Here is a 22703-nt window from a genome sequence, read left to right on the forward strand (position 1 = left end):
TGGTCATTGCCTCTCCCAGTGCTAAAAAGGGAAATTGTACAAAGCTACAAAGACACCATCGTTGTTTCAAGGAGTCCCTGACACAAAACTTGCTGGAGAGTCTTTTGGAGACTTAACCCTTCATGCCTGTGCTCATCTTAACCTTAAGTATCTACTACCATATACTTTTGTTACTGATTTTCACCTACTGAAGCAAAATACCCTTTTCCATCTCCACTCCAAACAAGTGTGGTGGGGAGAGCTCAAGGGACAATGAAAAGGAGAAGGAAACTCAACAGTGCAAATACGGAGAAGAGCTGGAGGCACTGACCAGCCTTCCCAGGAATGCCCACCGTCCCTGCGGGCACCCAGGGAGCTGGAGGGTGCTGCCCAGTCATGCTCCACGGAGGACGAGAAGAAGGTCTCAGCTCCTGGGACCTCCCATGTCAGGCATCCTCCTCCCAGCACTGCTGATAGCCAACAGGGCCAGGAAGAGATTAACGAGGAGGTCCCGCAACCCGATGGGTCTGAGACAGGAAGGGCATCAATGAATCCTGTTAAAGAGAGAATCCTTGCATCAGCCCTTTGGCCTGACCTGGGATGGTCTTTCTTATATGAGAAACTAAGAAAATAAAGCTTGCTTATGATTTAAAACAAGTGGGGAAAGCTTTTTCAGTTGCTTATAGAAGTGCTGTTTATGCTCAGCACTGAACAAGTACGAAAAGTTGTGCTTTCCCACATTTTTCTTAGGGAATGTTGAGCAAACCAGCCCCACTGCTCCCCATGTCCCACCTGCGACGATGACAGATCCTCAGCTTCAGGGATGCTCTGCGGACCCTGTAGTTAGTGCTAGCGACATCTCAAGCCATAAAAATAGACTTACAGACATCTACTGGAGCACTCTGCATCCTCCCATAACAACCCCTTTTGAACAACTCAGCAGCCTGGGATTCTGTGTGCTTGCCCTCAAATGTAAAAATGTATTCATAAATAAGTCAGAACCCATCACAATTAAGCTACTTTCAGTAGTCAAGATCATAATCAAAATCAAAGAGATGATTTACTCCGAAGATTTCAAGTGACATCTGCTGAAATAAAAATATAGTTTGGAAAAGACTGTAAAAAGATGACTACGTTATTACCAATAACTTTTACATCTGTCATTAATTTTCACTTGGTTTTATCTGCTCTCCTAGTCTGCATCCAATTTCACTTTGACTTGTGTTTTATTACAATCCCAATGCGGATCCCATCAACTGAAAAGACTAATAATTGCCTATGAAATGCAGCAAATAGCAAGGATATTGTTTCCCTTTACTTAGCAAACCATAGGGTCTTTAAGCAACTGGCAAAAAGGAGTATCGATAGTCTTTAAACTGTCTCTTTCCAGAATGCAAGAGGCAACAAATACGTATGTATAAACCAGAATTTTCCCTAAAACCTGGAAAGGGTTAATTAAGTTACACTTCTTGAACCGGTTAGTGAATGACGTTGAAATGGCACAGAAACATTTTCTGGCACAGCGTACCCTAGACAAACTTCCCCCAGTGACCATAATTTAAGGCTACTTTTTGAAGAGCCTTTTAAAGCTCAGCACTACAGAGAACTGCTGAGGCCTGTAATAGTATCTCTCCTGCCTTCCTCCCCTGAAAATACACCAAACTCAAAAGTATACATTTAACACCCAAGGGTCCTACCTGTCTTCAAGGAATTTTTATAAAGTAGATGGCTACCTCAGGCTATTTAAGTACTTTGTAGTAAGACATCAATGGCATGTATAGAGATATTCCTTTGATCATTACACCATTGGAAAAAAAAATAAGAAAACAACCCCTAAATCTTCACCATATAAATTTACACTTGGAACTCAGCGACATAAGAATCATCATACTACAAAACCACAAATAGCATTCAATTTAGTCTCTGTGTTCTCGCTCACGTGATAGCCTTTGATATTCCCGAGGATGAAAAATGAATACATTTTACTACAAAGATGATTTGTGAACAAAGCCCTTTTTAATTTTGGTTTCCTACTGAAGAACAAGAAATCAAAACTTAAAGGGGGAAATCAATAGCGAGGCCAATTATTAACCAAAACCAACGATAAATGAATGAAATTGAGATTTTATCTTTTGTAATTTCTAGCAACACATTTCAAAACTTTTTTTTACTATTCTGCTTTTCAGTTCGGAATCAAATTATGATTAATATGAGGAGGAATTTAAATCATTTACATTGCCTGCACTGAAGATAGAGTACCGTCTTCCTTTAGCTGTATAATGAAAAGCCTCAACAAAAAAAAAAGTTACAGAAGTTTTATTTTAAGGGCTGCTCTTGAAGAGTGAGAGGATGTGAACATCTGTGAAAAACAAGTGCAGAAAGAAGACTAAGATATGTAGATAAATCATTAGTTATATTAAGATATGAAACAGGCACCCAAAGAATGGCATAAAATGTAAATGAACTTTGGGATCTGGTCTCTTAATTTGACAGCTGTTTGACAACTGCAAAATGGAAAACTGACCTCAGACAACTGTGTATAAATGAGACTATTAAGCAGAAGAATTTCACATGGAATGATACAATATACATTGCAGTAACTCCTCACATGGGAATAGATAAATGTAGACTGGAATTTTTATTGTCTTTGAAGGTGGTGATGTTAAAAAGACTTGAATTTCACAAAGAGGAGCTGTACGCTACATTATCACAATTAATGCCACTTTCTGAAATACAACGACTGTCGCCTACAGAAGTACACTCACACATAACTCACAGGCATTTAAAAAAAAACATATCCGATGAAGCAGCTCTGGAGACACAGAAGAAAACATCTTCTGCATTGGGGCTGCAAATCTGAAGCCAGCAAAAGCATACAGTGCCTAGGTCATGGGATAACTTATTTGAGGAGTTTCTTTGGAAGTTACGGGTAGTCACAATTACGCATGGAAATATATATCACCAAAGCAGCAACTGAACAGGCACTGATCCGTGCAGAGAGTGGCTTAAGGAAATATTCTGCAATTTTGGCCCCTATGGAGAGACCTTCTTTGAAAGAGTGGCAAGGCAGCAAGGGGGAGACTTCTCCTGTGACTGTCTGAAGCACAGTTTAAATCTGATACTCTCATCAGTAACAGAGAATTAAATAGAAAACAGGGAGAAAGCCTACTTTTAGATGTAACCAACCATTTCTACTCATAGTTCTGCTCCAGATCCCACTGAAAAGGGCAGATCTTCCAAGAGCATCCCCAAGCACTACTTCTTCACGTTCTCTAGCAATGCAAAGAGCCATTTGTGTTAAATATGTTTTGTTCCAAAGCAGTTAAGCACTTGGCTGTTTCTTTTATTTCCCTCTTTGGGACAAATACTTAAAATCAGCCTTCCCTACCTTTGTTTTTAACCATAAAAAAACCCACAGAGGTTGCACAACCTGCAACAGAAGAGACAAAAAACCACCCAAGCACTTGCGGTGAAATCCAGACTTAAAATGAAAGCTTACAGCTCTCCAAGCACAGGAGGTTAGCAGTAACGGCAGCAGAATCAAAGCAGCTTTTGGGGGTCAAGTGAAACCAAAGGGTGGATTTTTGGACAGAAAAGCAATTTGCTGTGCAGCTCCTTTAATTTTCAGTAGCAGTTTGTTGGGGGGGGGATGTTGGGTGTTTTGGGTTTTTTTTAAATCTCGTGTACAGTTGTATGTCTCAATGTCATTCAATTTGTTAGTAACTAAAATGAAACTGAAAAATAAACAAAGCAAATCCCAAAGATGGGAAGACATGAGCACCATCACCAAAACGTTTATCATCCAAACCTCTTGTAGCAAGGAATCCCACTGTAACTGCACGCTGCATGAAGAACAGACTCCATTTGTTCATCTTTAACTTGCCTTTTGCTAAAAACTCTCATTCTTGTTTTCAAGAGACAGTAAATAACCATTTCCTAAACATCCCCTCCCTGCCAGTTGTGCTTTTACAGACCTTCACCACACTCTGCCTCACTGTCACCTACTTAATGCCATTCGGAAACTAATTATGGCATTGTATTAATACCACTGATTTATTCTTACACAATCCTGGCATAAAAACAGCTCTTAGAGTCCAAGATGACTAGTCTCTAGACATGACCAGAGCTGTGGAACCACATCTGCATGACGACTTGAAGAAAGTTTGTGCTTTATAGGTTATCCATTTTCTCTGACTCTAGCAGTACTTCTCATAAAATACTTTAACTCTCCCTACAAAACCTGCCCCGCTCATAAGCCTCTGGCATCACCTCTTGGCCCCACTTCAAAAGAAATTTTAGAAACATCCAGATCAGGAGGGAGTTAAAGTCAACCGTCATCTTACGGAGGAGGCACGAATGATTTCCACCAGGAGTGGTCCTTGCTCTGAAGACTTTAATCAAGGATGAAGAATGTGAACCCAACACAGAGATCGTAGTTCAACGTTTCCCCATTACAGCTGAAATTCTGCCAGGTGATATTCTGTGTTTGTCCCTTCCAGACACCGCTCTGCTACTTATCCACAAACCAACGGGAACTTTCCTTGGCGTGAGAAAGACTTAACTGAGCAGAGACAGCCCGGATGAACCAGGGGCTGACTCTGCCCCGCACGCTCCCGCTGCCGGGAAGCTGCCGAAAACGACAGTAGAAAGGCTTTAGGAATCGAGCTGTAACCAGCACAAGCAGCAAGTTAAACACTGCAGAGTCCTCCGCTTCACCGCAACTTTGTTTTCTATTTCCAATTCAGTTCCCTTGCTGTCTAGGGCCATTTCAGATAAACATTTTTACAAAGGATGCCCTTCAAAGATAGTATTTTGCTTTTATTGCCCTTTATTAAACACAAGGCATTCTAAGTCTTAATGCATCTTGTAAAAGATTATTATTTTTAAAAGTATCTAATTTCAGAATATAAAAATGAGTTGAAGCTGAACTATTCAGCCTGCTTTCAAATGCCATCACCTTTATGATACTCTCTGAAGTTAAAACGGATTGTCATGTCTCTGTTAGAAGCATCAACATAAATCTCGACTGTAATAAGAAAGAAGTCTTAAAAGGAGGATTATAGGGACAGATTGTCATCTTCTAGAAATCTGTTTTACTTCAAAAATTTACATAAACTATACAGATCCAGACAGAGTTAGCCTTTAGTGACCTGAGAATACCAAACCTCAGAGATTTGCAAACTTGTTTGATTTAAAGTCAAAGCTTAATAGTATAAGCTGCTACAACTCTTACATTTCCATCCACGTGTCCCATTTTATTTCTTGTCCTAGTTTAATGATACTTCCAACATGCCTTGTGCTTTTTAATCTGGATGATGCACCTAATGATTTTGGTATTGAAAACTAACCTCCTCCTTTAGTTTCCATACAGATCTCATAAAAAACAGAAGAAATGGATTACTGCCCAGAGCTGTGGTTTACTCGTTCATTAAACAGCTTACGCTTAGAATCCTCTTAAAAAGTCACTTAGTGGTAAATGGCTATTCGACACTACAAATAAAATTTTTTTAAAAGAATTTACTACAGCTTTCTATTCATACCAGTGTTACAATCCCATTGGGGATACTGCTGAATTTTTGGTGCAATTTGGATGGCCGTTTCCCAACAGAAACCAAGGAATTGTGGAGATATATATATAGATAGATATATATATATATTCTACACCATCCCAAGGAATGTGTCAGATGCCCATCTACTTAAAGCATGACAAATTTTAAAACAAAAAATCCAACCGTCAGCAACTGTGGGTAGAAGAGATCTTTTTAGGACAACTGACAAATGCCCCAAGAGTTGGCAACATCGATATTGTACATGCCACGTGTGCTCATCCTGCCATAAATTAAGGAGATCACATCTTGGAAACTTCTTGCATAGCATAGGCATGCTTCCAAGAATCAAGCAACATACCTTGCTAGTGCCTATAGCATCATCCAACCCAATCTGTGAGCAGAAATATAGGGAAAAATTAAAACGCATTTTATGAGTAAGAATTTTAATCAGCATAAATCAACTCTCAATGACTTTCTTGTTTCTTCTAGGATGTGACGTGTGTTGATTTTTAGTAAACTCTAGGCTGACGCTAGTAAGTAGCCTTACCAACAAACACGAGCTTTGACAAATCTTAATACTTCTTCCAGCACTTCCAAGGTTCAGTTAAGTCACGTCCAGAAAGAAGATGGATGGTCCTTGAGTTTTTACATACTTAATTCAGCTTGTTTCCATTCAAGAGTACATCTCTCATGACAGTAACTACCTTCCTTGATTTCCACAGACTAGTCAACTCGCTTTTCCGTCTTCCCTCTATGCTCCCCTGAAAAACTAAAGTATGTGACTCGGGGAAGTGTTTTGGTTTTTAAAGGCAAACCCACATACTTTCACACTCCGTAACTTCCCAGATTGCAAACTCTGCAGGACACACATCATTACCTTCTTATGCCGGAAAAATCACCAGACTCTCAAGACACGACTGCAATACAGATGCTAAATAATAAAATTCTGTGCTACCACCATAGATATGAAGGGAAGGATCCTCCGTAACTCGTATCTGCCGTTATCTGCAGACTCTACTTCAAAGACCTCTTACGGTGCCTTCAGAAACGCAATGTTTAAATGCAACAGCACTGACACAAGAGCAGATTAGTGCTATTACATATGACAGGGAGTTTTCAAAACTGGAACCAAACCCACCTATTGGTGCACCACTTCTGTCAGAGAGCGCTTTATCATGCTCTCAGTGACCTGCTACCCTGACAATCCTAGAAGTGCTTTTCCAACAAACTACTTACGGAGTTTGAAGGAAAAATCAAAATAATTATGTCACTGCGATATCTGTGCCAAACTACCAGGACAGTTAAATTCTATATAAAGATAACAAAAAAGGATTAACGTGACCAAGGAAAGAAGAGTTGAAATAATGAAGCACTTCATACTACACTGTCATCAGAATTTCTAGTATTAGTTATTGCATGGGCTACAGAGACATTCACCCAAATATGCACTACATATGCATGTGTTTACATCAGACCCCTAGTGAAACCTGGCATACAGTTACTCTTCCCCACATGAAAAGTCCCTAGAAAACAAGAGTTTCACTGTTAAAAAAATAGTGCATCTCTTCAACTTCACAGTCACAGCAGTCCTAGCAACTGTGCAAGAAAGATCCTTTACCCTTTCAGTGCGGAACATCCATAGCAATGGCTCCTTCACGCTTTCCTAGGAAAAGGTGTGCCAAGACCCTCCTCATCCCTTTCCTCATAACCTAGAGGTATCTCTTCTTTCTTCTCCCTGCTCAGCTACAACAGAGAAAGAGATGATTCCCTTGGGACACCTGCCTGCCCAAAACCCGCTACTGAGCTCTGGCAGATCAGGTCAGCAGAATCAACTTTGCATTAGGCTTTACTGCAAAATCTTGCAGCTTTGGAAACAGTAAGTCAAAAGCCACATAAGGTAAATTAACGTCTTGCAGCCCATACAAACAAGAACATTACGACTGCTTGCTCTAGCCCTGCTTGTCTTTGCCAATGCTAGTTGCAAAGCATGATCAGCGCTCTGCTGGCAAACTCCGCTCTTCACGGCCACAGTCGTCGATAACCGGAGCGTGTAACAAAGACGAAGCAGAGTAAAACTTCATATTAACAGCAACAACAGTCATGCAAAATTAAAGAGAGGGGACTTTTACTCCATTTTACTGCATGTAAATCCTACCCAACATTATGAAGACAAAGCAGAATCTGAACTTATGGCATTTACAGAGTCTTTTTTAACAATGGAAATTTGAAGAGAAAACCCTAAAATAATTCAAAAGGAAGGGGATTGTTAGAATGCTCTGGGTTTGTGTTTCAACGAGCTATTCCCTGAAGAAATGGTATGGGTAGGCTGTTTCAGGGAACCAGGAAATCATTTTCCTTAACCCTTGTGAGTCATACTTCACTGCATACTCGTTATTTTTCGTACAGCACAGTACACAAGGTACTGGATTACCATTTTTGAAACTGTCAGGAGTCTAACTCAAGGCAATAAACAGGATTAATATAACACCATTTAAATTACAAAAAGAAAATGACATTTCACTAATTATTTAATAAGGTTAGAATTTAATACTTGCATTGCTGAAGAAATTCTCAGTGATTTGGAAAAACGTCAAAACATGTATTTAATGACTGAAAAAAAATATCAACTAGTTATTTTCACTTTTCCTTTTCTAAGCTTAGTAAGGCAATACCCCTATGGATCAAAAGGCCAGATAAATCTTATTAAGTACTAGGTTTTCCCTTTTGTCTAGTGCTCTCTCCACATTCCATCATTTCAGTCCTTTGAAATTCCTTTGTTCTGCCTGTGATCAGGGTTTCCAGGGGAAATCTGGCATTGGATCTAAAGGGAACCCCACACCACTGAAGTATTCCTGACAATTAATCATTTGGTAAATTATTTCTTTCTTTCCCCCCCTACCTCACTTGCCCCCAGTATTTCCAGAGAACCTTTTCGTGTGGGGCTAATGAGACAAAACTTCCCGTAGCACCAAAATGCACCATCTCGAGGATTCATGCACACACAGGAGTTAAGCGGTTTCTGCAGTTACCACCCGAGAGTTCCTGTCCGTCAGACTGGTATTTCAGAACAACAACGGGAATTTTCTCTGTATTCACTCTCAGACCGTACCTATCACCAAAGCCTATGCGGATGAAAGGACAGTTTCAGCTGGGGAGAAGGAAAACACAGGACCACAGGGCTGTTTCCCATGCGCTGTCCTGGCAGCACAGAGGAGGCTGCAGTCCCCACAGTCACACCTCCTCCGTAAAATCCCCTTTACCATCCTACCCACTTTCCCGTGTTCACCTAGGACATAAGGTGCTCATCAACAAATGCAACCAGGGAGAGAAAGTGTGCACCCAGTACGTATACCGATTGCCCTGTTAACTAAGTAACAAACAATGGGACACACTTATTTTGTGCATCTACAGAAAAAATTTCTTTAGCAAATCAGGAAGCATGACGATCCATAAAGAAGAGGCGTAACATTAAATATAACTTTTTATCCACTCTTTGGTTTTTTTGTTGGATTTTAATATATACAAAATGTAACATAAGAGACAGAATCAAATCAAAACATTTTGATTTAAACTCCTCTAAAATCTGAAGCTTTATGCTAACAATGAATGCCACAGAGGGAGGCAAAGTAGTAAAAAGGATGCTGTTTTATTTATTTTCACGGCCTTTGTTGAACATCACACTTCGGTGACTGGGGTCTAAGTGCCCCTCCCTCCAGGGCTATGGGAAGCCATCCACTTTATTTCAAAGGCTCTTCATGTACCATACTCACACAATATGCATATGAGGAAAGACAATTTCTTCTAACAATGGTATGCACTAATTTATAATATTTTTCCAAGATCCTTTATCAAGTTTCAGTTGTAGGTCAAATAATTTATGCTTTGCAAAGATAATCTCTGCATTTAAAATTTATTGGTCCTTCAGAGGTTGGTTCTCATTAGTGCTCATCGTTTTCACTGTTCATGAAATACATCTTCACAAGCTGAGCCATTCCTACTCGATATCAAGGATTCCTACACGCTAACTTGATCTAACTGTTGCAATTATGAATCATCTGACGGAGCCATAAGTTATGATCTTCAATGACCACTAATGAAGGTTGCCTAGCAGTTAAAATATCAAAGCAGCATATATCAGCACACTTTAGAGCACAAGATAGACTTCCAGTGTTGCACTTCTCTTATATTTATTATATACTGTAAATTACATCACAGGCTGCCTCCAACACTGACAGTCCTGTACTCCAGAGTTAAACACCAGGTTTTAATAACCACTCCTGACAATCTTTTGATCGCTGGGGGGGGCAGATGAAAGGCAAGGCCGCCTGCTGCAGGCAATCTGCTCAGTCAAAACAAAGGGGACTTCAGAGCAAGACAGAGATGCATCAGGTGTTAATCTCAAATGAACAACCAGGAGTGCAGGCTGATTGCCTCGCTCTCCATTTCCAGCCGAAAAAGGGCAAGCGCCTGCCAGTGGGCTCATTCACGATGCACGCAGGAAGGGAAAGGTGCTATTAGCTAGGCATGAAATATTTTGATTTGAAAACCCCAAACCTTGGAAAGTCATTTTAGGCTCTTTCTAAATCACTTTGAACTAACCATCCAACTACCTGATTTTTCAAGTACGCTGTATGGAGCAAATCTTGTTGGCATTTAAAGCAAGTTCTCTTATTCAGACATGGCAGTGTAGTAATCTGCTAGGGGAAGAAGCAAAAAAAATAAACTTCCAGAGCTTTCAAAAGTGGACAAAGGCAGAACTCTGAGGAGATTACTCGGGAAAAACCTCCTGCACCAAGTGGAGGTGGGCTGGATGATCTGACAGAGGTCATCTCCTCCAACTTGGGCCTGAATGAGAACATATTAATAATGCTAGCATCAGAATAAAAAGTTCCCACTACATGCCTTCAGACATTCAATAAAATACGTATTTGGTAGGAAAAGTTTAGGCATGATGAGATAACACCAAAAAAACACTTGGTTTTGGGGAATCAAAAGAACTATAGCTGTTCTCTCTTTTGTGTTTAATTTCTTCACTGGGAAATAAAGAGAAAGGGGTCTGAGGGACTGCCAGACTCCTGCTGTTTTTCTTTTCCACTTCTTCAATAATCCAAGCATCTATCACTAACCACCAATTTCTGCGCATTAGTTTAACCTTCTTTTTTTTTTTCCTATTGCTTCAATCCTTATAACAGATTTCTCTGTAGATTTGCTCTGAAACGACAGCAGCGCTTTCCGAAAAGAACACAACTACTAATGTCACAACACTTTACATGATTTTTCACAGCCACAGAAAGCAAACAGTTTACTTGGGGTCTAATAGTCCAATATGAACCATTTTCACTTCTATGATCAAAAACCCTGCATTAAACGTCTCTCAGATGGGGAAACTGAGAAACAAGTAGTATTGCAGGGCCTCTGATCAAGATAAAAGCAGAATATTTTTTAAAACTTGCAGAAACAAAAGAAGATACAAGTAAAAAAACTTCATGCTCAAGGATCGGTGGGACCCAACCACATACAAACCTCCCAGGTTCCTTCTCACTCACAAAAGCTGTTTGATGGGGCAGGGGGCAACAGGGGAAAGAAGGGTTGAGTTAATACTTAAAAACTATTTCAGACGCTGCGTCTCATTCACATAAAATCATCGTTAACACTCAGACACTGCGTCTCATTCACATAAAATCATCGTTACTGCTTGACAACCCTGGAACAAAATGTGTATTTGATAAGGAGAAGACTCTGCTCCACCATGGAAGCTGGCGGCACATCTCCTAACCGCCCTCCTCCTCGCAACAATGCAGGTGTTCACAATAACTAATTCCTCATGGGTTTTTTCCCTCCTTGAAAAATGAATTACAATTTTTACTGGCCCAGCAAGCTAAAACAGTTACAGCCAATACATCTTGAGAGAGGAACAAGGTGTTGGACTTCTGACAATCAGCGCCACGCATTCTTTCATAACATTTACTTCAAAATTCAGAAAACCCTCAAACTTACTTTTTCCAACTCCTTTCATCCCGTTACATGACCTTAAACATCAGGTCGTTCAGAAAACTACAAATACACAAAAAACATCAACTCGTTATGATTGAGCACAGGAATACAAGCACATTAGCATGACTCCAACTGATGACGTTGTTGCTTGGCCATTATGGTATGATCTGTTTATCTGAATTGGATCAATTTGCCCGTTTTATTCCCTGGAGTCCAAGTATTGCTGATTAACCCACATTTGCAAAAACAACTGTAAAAACGTTGACTTCAGACCATCAGTACAGCGAACCACAGGTTCGTCTACAGGCAACGGAGGCGCGATGAAGATTTCAAAATGTTACGGTATTTGTAAGCTCCAGTTGACCTTTCTCGGGAAGATGGGGCAATATCTCCTTATCTAAGTAGGCTTATTACTTTTTTAGGATGTTTAAAGTTGTTTTGTGAGTACTGGCCAATCAAGTCATTACAGAATAGCAAAGCATCATAAAAGGTGAAGACTACAGCTATCTTCTGGCAGCATAAAGGTAGTAAGTGGATTAAAAACTGGAGGAGAGGCTGCTCTATTTTGACTTTATTTAGCCTGGTGCCCATCACTGAAGTATCCAAATGACCATCACAGTTTGTCTTAATACAAAAGATCACGCACAGGGTCCATGGGCTGGCAACTGAACTCAGATCCTGAATTTCACTCCATTATTTTAACACCAAAACCATCCTTCCCACCTATTACAGCTACACTTCTAAGGGAACATCGCTGTCAAGAGAGGATGACATTAAGAGCAAAACGCAGCCATCAGATCAGACCCTGAAGGGACGGGGATGTTAACTGGCCTTACATTTGTTCTCTCATTCTGGTTAAAATATTTACTATATTTCTTATTTTCAGCTCTCTAACTTCAGCTAAGATATTCAGTCCAGTCTGCTTCCTTTTCAAGGTACCATCAGTCAAATCCAACCACATCATTTTATCTCTCGGTTACTAAATTCAAACCATTTTAAACATCCTGCTTTCATCTTTATAGCTCTCTCCCACTTTTTAACCGTGCTGCAGTTACAGAAGAATGTACTTGACATCTAAAATGTGCATGTGATTCCTTTAACATTTTAATGCCGTGTATTGTGTTGTAAACATCTATTCATGTTTTATCTCCTTCTCCATAAATCAGAGGCTAGTATCTTAGAAGTTTCAAAAATGACATGTTTTCTCCATAATATAAATGTAAGACTCCACTCCTTGAAACTTGAGTCAGCTTTCAAAAATCATCAAAAACTAGAGCTATGAAAAGGCAAAATATTATCAACTAACTTAATATCATTTTTTCCTACTCCATTTCTATGACAGCATGAGTATAGTATGGGAAAAAATAAGTTACAAAATTGGTCTTCACCAATCAGAAAACCAATGTTTTGATTATTCTTTTTTGTCACTTGTAAGGAACAACACATAGGTGAAATACCTTCCTGTGTATCCATGCCAATATACAACACTGAAAGAGTCAGGAAGTGGACAGTATAAAAAAGAGATACGCTAGGAATAAGTATTTGTTTTATTCAAAAATAACATGCAGTGTTTACAAGATGAAACCCCAGAACCTATTTCTATTTCCTTACCATAACTGCAATTAAGAAGACTGATTTCTCATAATGAGATTTTCCGGTGGTTTTGGCTAGCTTAGTAATGTTACAGTAAAAATCTCTCTCAGTCTATTCCTTGGTAAATGCATGCAGTGATTTTTTTTTTTTTTAATTAAAAAACATTGTAAAATATTGATTATTTCGAAAAGATAGAACACCAATACAGAACACCTATAAAAAATAATTTTAAGTTACTTCAATGATGGAAAAAAGAAAGAGCGCCTTAGAAAAAGAGAAAAAAAGAGGGAAGCAGTTTTAGCAGGTGGGACTGAAAAGTGGTGACATGTTGTAGTACAATACTGAAGGACTGAAGGATATAACGCAGTGTTGCGTGATGTGGAAGAGAACCAGGGACCACTGGATTAGCGTGCCACTAAAATGCTAGATTAGGTGCGAAGTACAACTCTGAAGTATTGTGATACAAAGGAGTGAGGCAGAGGCAGAACTGCTGGTAGAGGACAAGAGAAATAAAACACTGTCTTTTCTTTGGCACCTTCCAGCAGGAGTTTACTCCCTTACAGCCCACAGACCCAACACACTCTACAGGAAAACCCAAGGACCCTCTGATATTTATCCAGATCCCCAGAATTCATAACATTTTCCACCAGCCTGAGAGATTCTGTTTCTATCAAACTACTGCCTAACATAAATTATCCCAAGACACTTCTCTTGACATTTTCTACACAAATGTTTCTAGAATGACCTTGCTGTAGAACACGCACCACGTTTCCCCCTAATGCAAGCCCATGCTCAAGTACTTTTTATCTCTATTTTCCAGGATATTTTCAAACACAACTTTTTCACTGTCATTTCACACAAAAAAAAAAAAGTCATCAGCTTCTTAAAAATAATTATCCAATTTCACAGAATTGTCATAAAAATACATTATTTCTTCTTGCATCAGCAAGTACAGCTAGAATTTAGAATTTACAGGTTGTGAAACTTGTTTGTAAATACATGCCTTTGGTTGACAAATATCCAGATTGTACCTCTATAAACAATGGAAAAACACAATGTTGCCAACTCCCATCATTTTTCTATTACTGCTTTCTTGTTAAGAACAGTGCAAGTGGGGCAAGAACCTCAACTCTGGCAAATCTTTGTAACTTCCTAGCTCTTGTTGTTAGGAAAAAACTGTTTGAAGTATGACATACAGCCATCTGAAATCAACAGAGCAAGTAATAATTAAAAGATTATTTTAAAGCAACTTTGTAAAGAAACAAAACATGACTTCTTGCTCTCTGTGCGTTACTTAGCATAGTCCTGGCTCCCTCCCCAATAGTTAATTCAACTTAAACAGTTAATTCGACTTAATTCAATGGGGGTAAACTAGCCTCAGCTCCAACCAGATTGCTAAAACAAAGTGGTCAAGAGAAGGAATAAAACCCCAAACCACAGAATTTGAACAGTTAAAAGTTTGCATTGATACTTCCACGAGTATTACGGAATCTCTATTACGTTTTTACAGGACCAGGCTCCTCACATCCTGTCCTAAATCTTACACAATCGACACTTTACCTTCCCACGACATATTTGAGGACTGTAAATCGTGAACACAGATTTATCAGGGAAATGAGGAGTGGGAAAGACGAGTTGCCCTTAAAGATGTACAGATTTATAGCAATATGGGAAGCGGAAAGACGGTTATCATATAAAAAGGTCCTTAAGGGATAGCAAGGAGCAACAAGGGAAACATGAGTCATGAGCTGCCAGAGAAGAGGATGCGTATGGGGAGCAATGGACAGAGCAAAGTAGCAATAAAGGAAGTTCCAAGTCAAATGTGCTCCTTCCCAAAGGTCGAGACGGATACCCAAGCTTACAGTATTTATCGAAAATTAAATTCCCAGCCAGTTCAGACACTGCACCAACAGCAACACTGGGAAAGGGACACTCACCGACTGAAAGGATCCATTGATAAACAAGGTCATAGACCACAGCTCTTTTCTTTTGCTTTGTTACCAACTCTGCTTCTTTATTTTCCTTAATGAGAGTAGTTGCCTTGAAGGTCTGTCTAGCAGGCAAGTGGCTCAACATGAGCGAGTGTGCAAACTTAAAGCACTCAGCTGAGATTGTGAAAGACAGTTTTACACTTTGTGAGGCTGGAGTAAGCTTCTCTATCTAAGGGCATATTAACAGCTGTTCCTATGGTGAGACAGCAGTGAGTAAATAGTGAATTATGAGCCCAAGCACAAAGTTATTGCACTCCTTTCCCATCCCAGCAAGCCTCAAAAGTGTCAAACTCCAAATTCTGGCACAGGATTCCTGGTACTTCCAAGTGTCTCAAGATTTTAAAAAGCAAGATTTTTAAAAGTGCCTTCCAAGAGTTTAAGAAGTGGCTACTTTTGAGACAAAATACAACACTGAGCAATACATGGAAGCTGAAAGACAAAGAAAATCAGTTGTTTGTGGGTGAATATCTCTAGGAAGATCTACCAAAATCTCAAGAAAGACAAGATGCACAGGAGTCTCTAAACAAGAAATAATTAATTATCCTCCTAGTCCAGCAGTATCCACAAAGGTGAAAGCAAATATGACAGTAAATATTTCAAAGGATTGATAAGTGACAAAATGAATTTTTAATATTAAAAAAACTGTAGTAAAGGAAAAAAGGGAGGAAAAAAGCATACCTCAAATTATATCAAAACCAAGAAAGCTTCATCTTAGTTATGACAGCTTTTCTACCCAGACTTTATGTAAAAAATACATACATGATAACCAAATGTATACTTCAGAAAATAGCGTGACTTTCTTAAAATTATTTTTCAAGGCTACCTAAAGTGTTTTCAAGTTAGGTAGGCTACCTAAATATTTCCAAGCAACTAAAAATCATGCAGCATCCTTCCTATTTTGCAAAGAAAATAGACACGAAGTTAGCTGCCTACCCCAATTTTAAACTCAATGAAAACAAACAGTAAAACCTGTACCTCAGTCTGAGCAAGATGCATGCCTGTGGGTGCAATCTCAAAAATCACATCGTGTGCCTACAACCCATGTGTGACAAGGTGTAAACATCAAAGAGCCCAACTCAATCAAGGCGACTCCAGGACATAGATCACAGAAAACCTCCGCGCCCTGTTCCATTAGCAGGGTCCCAGGACTCAGCCCCCCCATCTCCCAAGTGATTGCTGAAACCATAAAGTGCTATCAAAGGTGGCACTGCTACTGCCGCTTCTTTTTCCAGGCCATATTTACAACTGAAAGTGACCGTGGCTACTATGCTTTTTAACTGTTCAACACCACAAGTGTCCTTACCTGTTCACTAGTTAGGCTCTCCTTTGGGACTTAAGAAGAGCCTAACAGCAACTTTGCTTCACAGCTGGATTGCAAGAGAGCTGAGAGATCAGCATCAAGCTCCATGGGCATGTTCACACATGCAGGGAAGCTCAAGTTCAGGCATCTGGAACATCTCCAGCATGAAACAGCTACCACGTGATGGAGACTTACGGTATGTTTTATAGATGCATGGGATTCCCTGATTCCAGCCTGAACAGAAGCACACAAACCCCACCGAAGTCCCACTACAGATGTTTAGAAAGGTGCTCTGAGCCATTCTTTAGACAGATCCGACAAGGTCATACAATAACACAACCGAGGAACCAGGCTCGTAAGGCTGGAGCCCCGACGGCTATTCTTATACTCCAATTACACAGTTCTTCCTATGTCATTTGCAGTGACCCAGGCCTGGTATTATCAAGATAAACATTGATATTGGGAGGCTTAAAACCTCATCAACTCCATTCTGAATAAACACACTGTGTCTATCAACTATACTTTAATTCGCAGACATATATTCCTTTCGCGGTGTCAGTTTTAGTGGCTCAGAGCTCGCGCGGCAGCTGAAGGCACAGCACTCCCAGCCATCCATTTACACTCCTTGGCAGCCTTTCCGAAGCCAGGACGACACCAGTTTGTGGTACAGGTGAAGAGATGGACTGACCTGATTGATGGAGTTGGCAGCACAGGATGCCAGTCCGGTTCCGAGGGAGGCGAGCAGGAAACAGGTCAGGTCAAAAGGGACCGGGGCCATGGCAAAGCCAGCAGATGCGGTGCTTACAACCAGAGCTGCAACACAAGCGAGAGCACAGTTCAAGGCATCAACAAGAAACCGTCTCCTTTCTACATACCACTAGAGTTAAGGTTTTTAAACCCTGGAGGAACCCTTCTGCAGATTAACTTTTTACTACTTTTTTGGATCAAAGTAGCTCCAGGAACTGTATACAATTAATACCATTACTCTAGATAGAGAAGTCAAAGATGAAGAGGAGGGCTCTCAGGGATGAAATGAGAAACTAATGCGCATCAGCGCATTAGTAGAAGAGGTGAGAATAAAACTTATGCCTGTATTCCCTATTTTATGGATTTGCTACAGGATCAAACTGCCTCATGCAACATGTACGTGAGATACACATGTTCCAGTAACTCAAGTGCCATTGCAAAGTCTAACATGGAAGAAAAACAGTAAAAAAAATCCTGAACTGAGAGATATGCATTATATCAAATTATAGCACGAACTTAAGCAGTGCAAAAAGTCAAAAAGAGACTCAGGGCATGTAGGCTACAGCTGGTGAAGCCAGTAACCTCACTGTACAAGTATTTGCCCACCCTGTTCCCATTTGACATGCCCACTTCAGGCAGAAGGTACAATCACATCATCCCGTGGACCTAGAAACATTTAAAGGCCTCAAAATTTGAGTGGATTAATAAAAATCCGTTCCAGTTTTGTCATCCAAAATTATAACTTTAGTACAGTACTGCAAATCACATCCTTAAAATGAAAGTTACCCAAGTCTCAATCCTAATATTGTAATTACCCAAATAATAGGTCTTACGAACCTCACTCTTGGCAAGAAATAATACGACATGAAAAATTTCTTATGCTATAAAAATCAGCACATTTACTGAATATCTTGCTCATGACCTTGAACCTTACAATCTAAAATTAATAGTTATTAAACAAAGTATTTAAATATTTTGCATGTAATTACATGTTCCAGACTTCAGCTAGCTCAAATCAAAAAATCAAAATGTTCTTATCTTCCTGATTCCTACAAAGTCTCCTCTTTGTCTGAAGTTAAATGACAAATAAATAACTTTCGCTGACTGAAAATACCTGGATTATCTACTAAGCAGCCTTACTTGAGATGAAAAACTAAATGTCATGGCAGAGGCCTGTCAGCAAGGATGCACATGCAAAGTGCTAATTTAAGAACTGTGCCTGCATAAGAACCTTAGGATTTAATCCTAAAAAGACAGTGAAGAAAACTCGCTGCTCATCAAACCTTTCCTCTAAGTATTAAAATCTATTGGCAGCTGAATATTACTATAACAACGTACATAATATTATAAACATTAATTATTTAGCCCTGTTATGGATTCACAGGCTGATGGCTGTCGCACAGGCTGGGTCAGGGTCTCTGCCCGATAGCAAGGTAAGTCCCCCGGCTTTGATTCCCCACGACAGCATCACTGAGGGCAGCACCCGGCTCTCGCTGCGGCCCCTTCTGCTGCTTCTAAAATACAGGGAATCTGCGATGGAGCCTTAGCCCTCCCAGAAGCTGTGAAATAACCACAGATTCTGTAACCCCACTGGACAGACTAACGGACGTGCAGGTACTGATCATTTCTGAAAGACTGGACCCCATTTATTATATACATACAACAGCATCTTGGTTTCAAAACTCTGGGATCCTTCTTAGTAAAGCACACAAGCAAATACGAAATGCGTTGGTTTACAACTGATAGTTTAAAAATACACTGAAAAGATGACAGCGAAACAGTGGCGTTTGCATTTCTAAGAGTGATTACACTCATTTTTTCGCATAATAAATCACACATTCACTTCTAGACAAGAATTTAATTAAAACTTATCTTAGAGAGCACTTTACACCAATTTATTATGGGAAAACACCAACTCATTTACTGAAGAAGAAAGGTGGAGCAGATTGGCAAACAGTCAGTGTAACATTACCATTACACTGACCTCAAAGAAATTCGAATACTGTACAGCTACAGCACTAATTAAAGTCCCCATTGATTTCTCCAGATTAATTTCAGCCAGCCATTTCAGTGTGACTTATCAGGATCTCATTAAAAAAGGTTGTAGTACATCCTCTCACTTATCCCATTTAAACAGGTATTTTCAGTTGTTTGGGCAGTGCTCTGAACAGAAGGCATTCCCTGCTTGTCTCATTGCCCAGCAATTCAAATGCAACACGTTAAGAGTAAATAAGAAAATGTTCCCTTTGGATTGGGAAGTTTATTTTCTTTTGCTGTGGAAGCAATAATTTACTCTTCTACTTTCCTCATGGAGGAAAAGTATATTTAATTGAGATCACATCAAGGGAATGAGGTAATTGACTCTGTTTGTTTTTTAATCCCTGTTAGTTTAGTGCTTTAGAGGCCAAATTAACTTCACCTTATTGCATAATAGATGGAATTGATCCTTTCAAGATTTGTTGATGAGAGTTGGCATTATATACGCTCTTCAAAAAGCAGCCAGGATTTAAACTTATGATCTCAGCCTAAACCTAATTTTCGGTCTTTTAAACATCTTTAGCTTTAACAAAAATTAACAAGGGACATTTGTCTCCAATTTCAATCTAAATGAAAAAGAAAATGCTAATGGATTGGTGACAGAGTGAATTATGATGTTTCTAGCAGAAAAACACATTCAAAAAGCCTGCAGTGTACAGTATTCTTTACATTCCTCTTCAGCTTCATTGTAACACGATCTGCCTTTATAAATCCCTGCATTTGTATTTATAGCACGCAAATCACTATGCCATATTTTGTTTACCTCCTATTAAAAAGTAGCCAAGCCAAAATAAAAGCGTAGAAAGCCAAAGCAAACCAATTCAGCTTTAGATTTCCTTTCTACTCCTGTACTGATGATATATCAGTACATATGGAAGGACAAAAGCAAAAGCATTTCTACTTTAATTTAAGAAACAATTTCACTGTTTTACTAAAAATGGCTATATACTCCTTAAAGGAAACCAGCATTCCAAAAGCTAACAGAATTTTCCTTCCAGAGTTTTCACACTTTGGTTTCCGGAAAGCTAAATGCAGCATCAGTATAGTGCTACGCATCTGACTGATGTTTCCTTTATAAACTTAGGATTTGTTTGGGTGCAGGCACACCTAAGTCTTGTTGCGGATTATAACCTGCACACTACAGAAGGCCAAACTCCTGAAGCAAACTTAAATTTGGGACAATAATTTGAAACAAGTCTTTGCATCATATCATATATAAAATTCAAGTGCAGTATTACTAACAGAGCAGATAATCTCTTTTTACCATCGAACAATTTTAAAATGCTTTGCAAAAAATAAACTGTAATAATAGTTTCTTTTTATTAGTTTTCCGTGTACCATGGAAAACAAATTGGCAGAAAGCTACCACTATTAAGCTTTGTTTCTTTGATAGGATAATAGTTACTGGTTTAATAATCACAAAATGAGAACTACTTTGACAGGCATATGAAATATATTTAGAACTGAGAATAAATGTAGACTAGTAACAATCTGAACAACATATACTGGTAAGTCTTTGTCAAAGGTTCTGGCTATATTAAAGCTACCATTTAAAGAATAAATGCTATAATAAATGCCATTATTCCAGAATGAAGTGGAAACGTACTGGGACTCCACTAAAGGAAATGGATTTTTTTTTTACCAGATAGCCTACGAACACAACATAGGCACCTTATTTAGTCATTGCTGCTCCGTTACGTAGCGGTTTAGTAACACTCAAGAGTCATTATGCAAAGATGGATATCCATCATCTTCGTTTTACAGAAACGCAACAGACACAGAGACGAAGCAGGATGTTCATGATCACATCGTAGAGTCAGTAGCAAATATCTCAGGCTTCTGATTTCCAGTTCAACACTTTTGTGCTAGGGGATCGCTAATGCACAGACACAAATTCATATGTAAGCAATACATCCAATAAATTCCAGCTGTTTTCTAGTAAACAAGATAGGATTATTTTCTTAAAAGGGGATATATGAAAAAATGCTCTATTTTAGTCTCCAAAACTGAAAATGCTCATAAATTATCGTATTTGTCCAGCAAATTTTAAATGTAGGTCAGTAAATCCATGATGTAGAAACCATGCACAATTTTGTAGCTAGTAGTCTTTACTCCTAGGTTTTTGTCTAACATTGTCTAGCAACAACACAGAGTAATTCAGATTGGAAGGGATCTCAGGCGATCAAGTCCAACCTCCCGCCCAAAGCAGGGTCAACGCTGAATTCAGGCCAGGTCCCTTAGGGCTTTGTCATCTCCAAGGATGGAAATTTCACATCATCTCTGGCCAACCTGCATCAAAGTTTGACCGTCCTCATGGCAAAACTTTTTTTTCCCCTTATGTCGAGCCAGAACCTCCCGTTTCAATTTACGAAACATGTTTTCTCTGTGCCAAGATTCACATCTTTTTTAAAAGATTTGAAAACTAAAGCATAGATGCTTCCAAATCTCTCTTTCACAGATTTTGGCACCTGATTGGAGAATGTCCACATCCTTCTGCCTGTGGAAGGAGCTACTAATGATCAGATGGCATCAAAATGATATGTAAATCTTTACCTTAAGAACAAACATCGAATTTACGGGCCTCCTCAGAGAATTGAGTATATCAGTCTTGTGATAAGGAAAAAGCACAATAGGTTTGATTCTGATCTGACCATGGTAAACCCTGGAATTAAAGATGATTAATTACTCCAGATTTACAGAGATGTAAACACCTCAGGCTGGCCTATTTTAGCTCTAAGGTATAGACCGTGACAAAACCAGAGGTAATTCACTGCCAACTCTTCTTACGTAATGCTAATAGGATACTGGGTTGAACCAAACAACATCTCACATCCTCAATGAGAGAAACACAGCAAAACATAAGCTCACTTTGAGAAAGTTTCCAGATTTCTTAGTGTTTGAAGAAATAGTAACGTACTTAAAGTGAAGCTAAGGAGAGTTTTTATTAGAGACACAGAGCCACTTTTCAGCGGTAAGGGCAGTAACACTGCTGCAGGCTGCCCAGGGAAGCTGTGTATTCCCTGGTTGGTTTTAGAAATGGACAAAGCAACATCAAGTCAGGAATGATATACCTAAAGGTGATCCTGACCTGCGGGAAAACAGATTAGAAGTGTCCCTTTGAGGTCCTCGTGATTCTGCATGGATGCTGCACACACTGAACCAAAGCAAAATACCAAGCGCAGAAGCCGCTTTGGTGAGATCTGAAACAGTCTTCAGTAATCAGAACAGAAAAGCAACGTTCGTCATGCTTTAATGGATTGACTATTAAAATGTACTTTGAAGAAAATACTACCAAAACTCTAAAACACCTTTCAAGAGTTGGAAGGTAAAAGTACCTTGCAATGAGATGCCGTAAAAGAATATAAAGACTCTGGGGGAGAGACTGTGGCTTTGCATATGATCTCTGGGTAAACAACGACCCGTTAATACACAATTGTGAATTAAAAAAAGAATCTTTAGACAAATTAATGTTTGTGAACACAAATAAAAATGTTAACTGTAGTATATCAAAAC

General features: G+C 39.3%; 1 protein-coding gene across 1 annotated transcript in view; it reads right to left on the bottom strand.

Annotated features, from left to right (window-relative positions):
* Positions 1–22703, bottom strand: part of LOC103904591 (protoheme IX farnesyltransferase, mitochondrial) — a 107007-nt gene that overhangs the window by 78440 nt on the left and 5864 nt on the right. The window contains exon 4 of the mRNA XM_009286121.1: positions 17095–17219. Coding sequence (XP_009284396.1) covers positions 17095–17219 — 125 coding nt within the window. The remainder of the gene's footprint in view (positions 1–17094; positions 17220–22703) is intronic.

The sequence above is a fragment of the Aptenodytes forsteri genome, unplaced genomic scaffold (genome assembly GCF_000699145.1).
Source record: "Aptenodytes forsteri isolate BGI_AS27 unplaced genomic scaffold, ASM69914v1 Scaffold186, whole genome shotgun sequence".
NCBI classification, from domain to species: Eukaryota; Metazoa; Chordata; class Aves; order Sphenisciformes; family Spheniscidae; genus Aptenodytes; species Aptenodytes forsteri.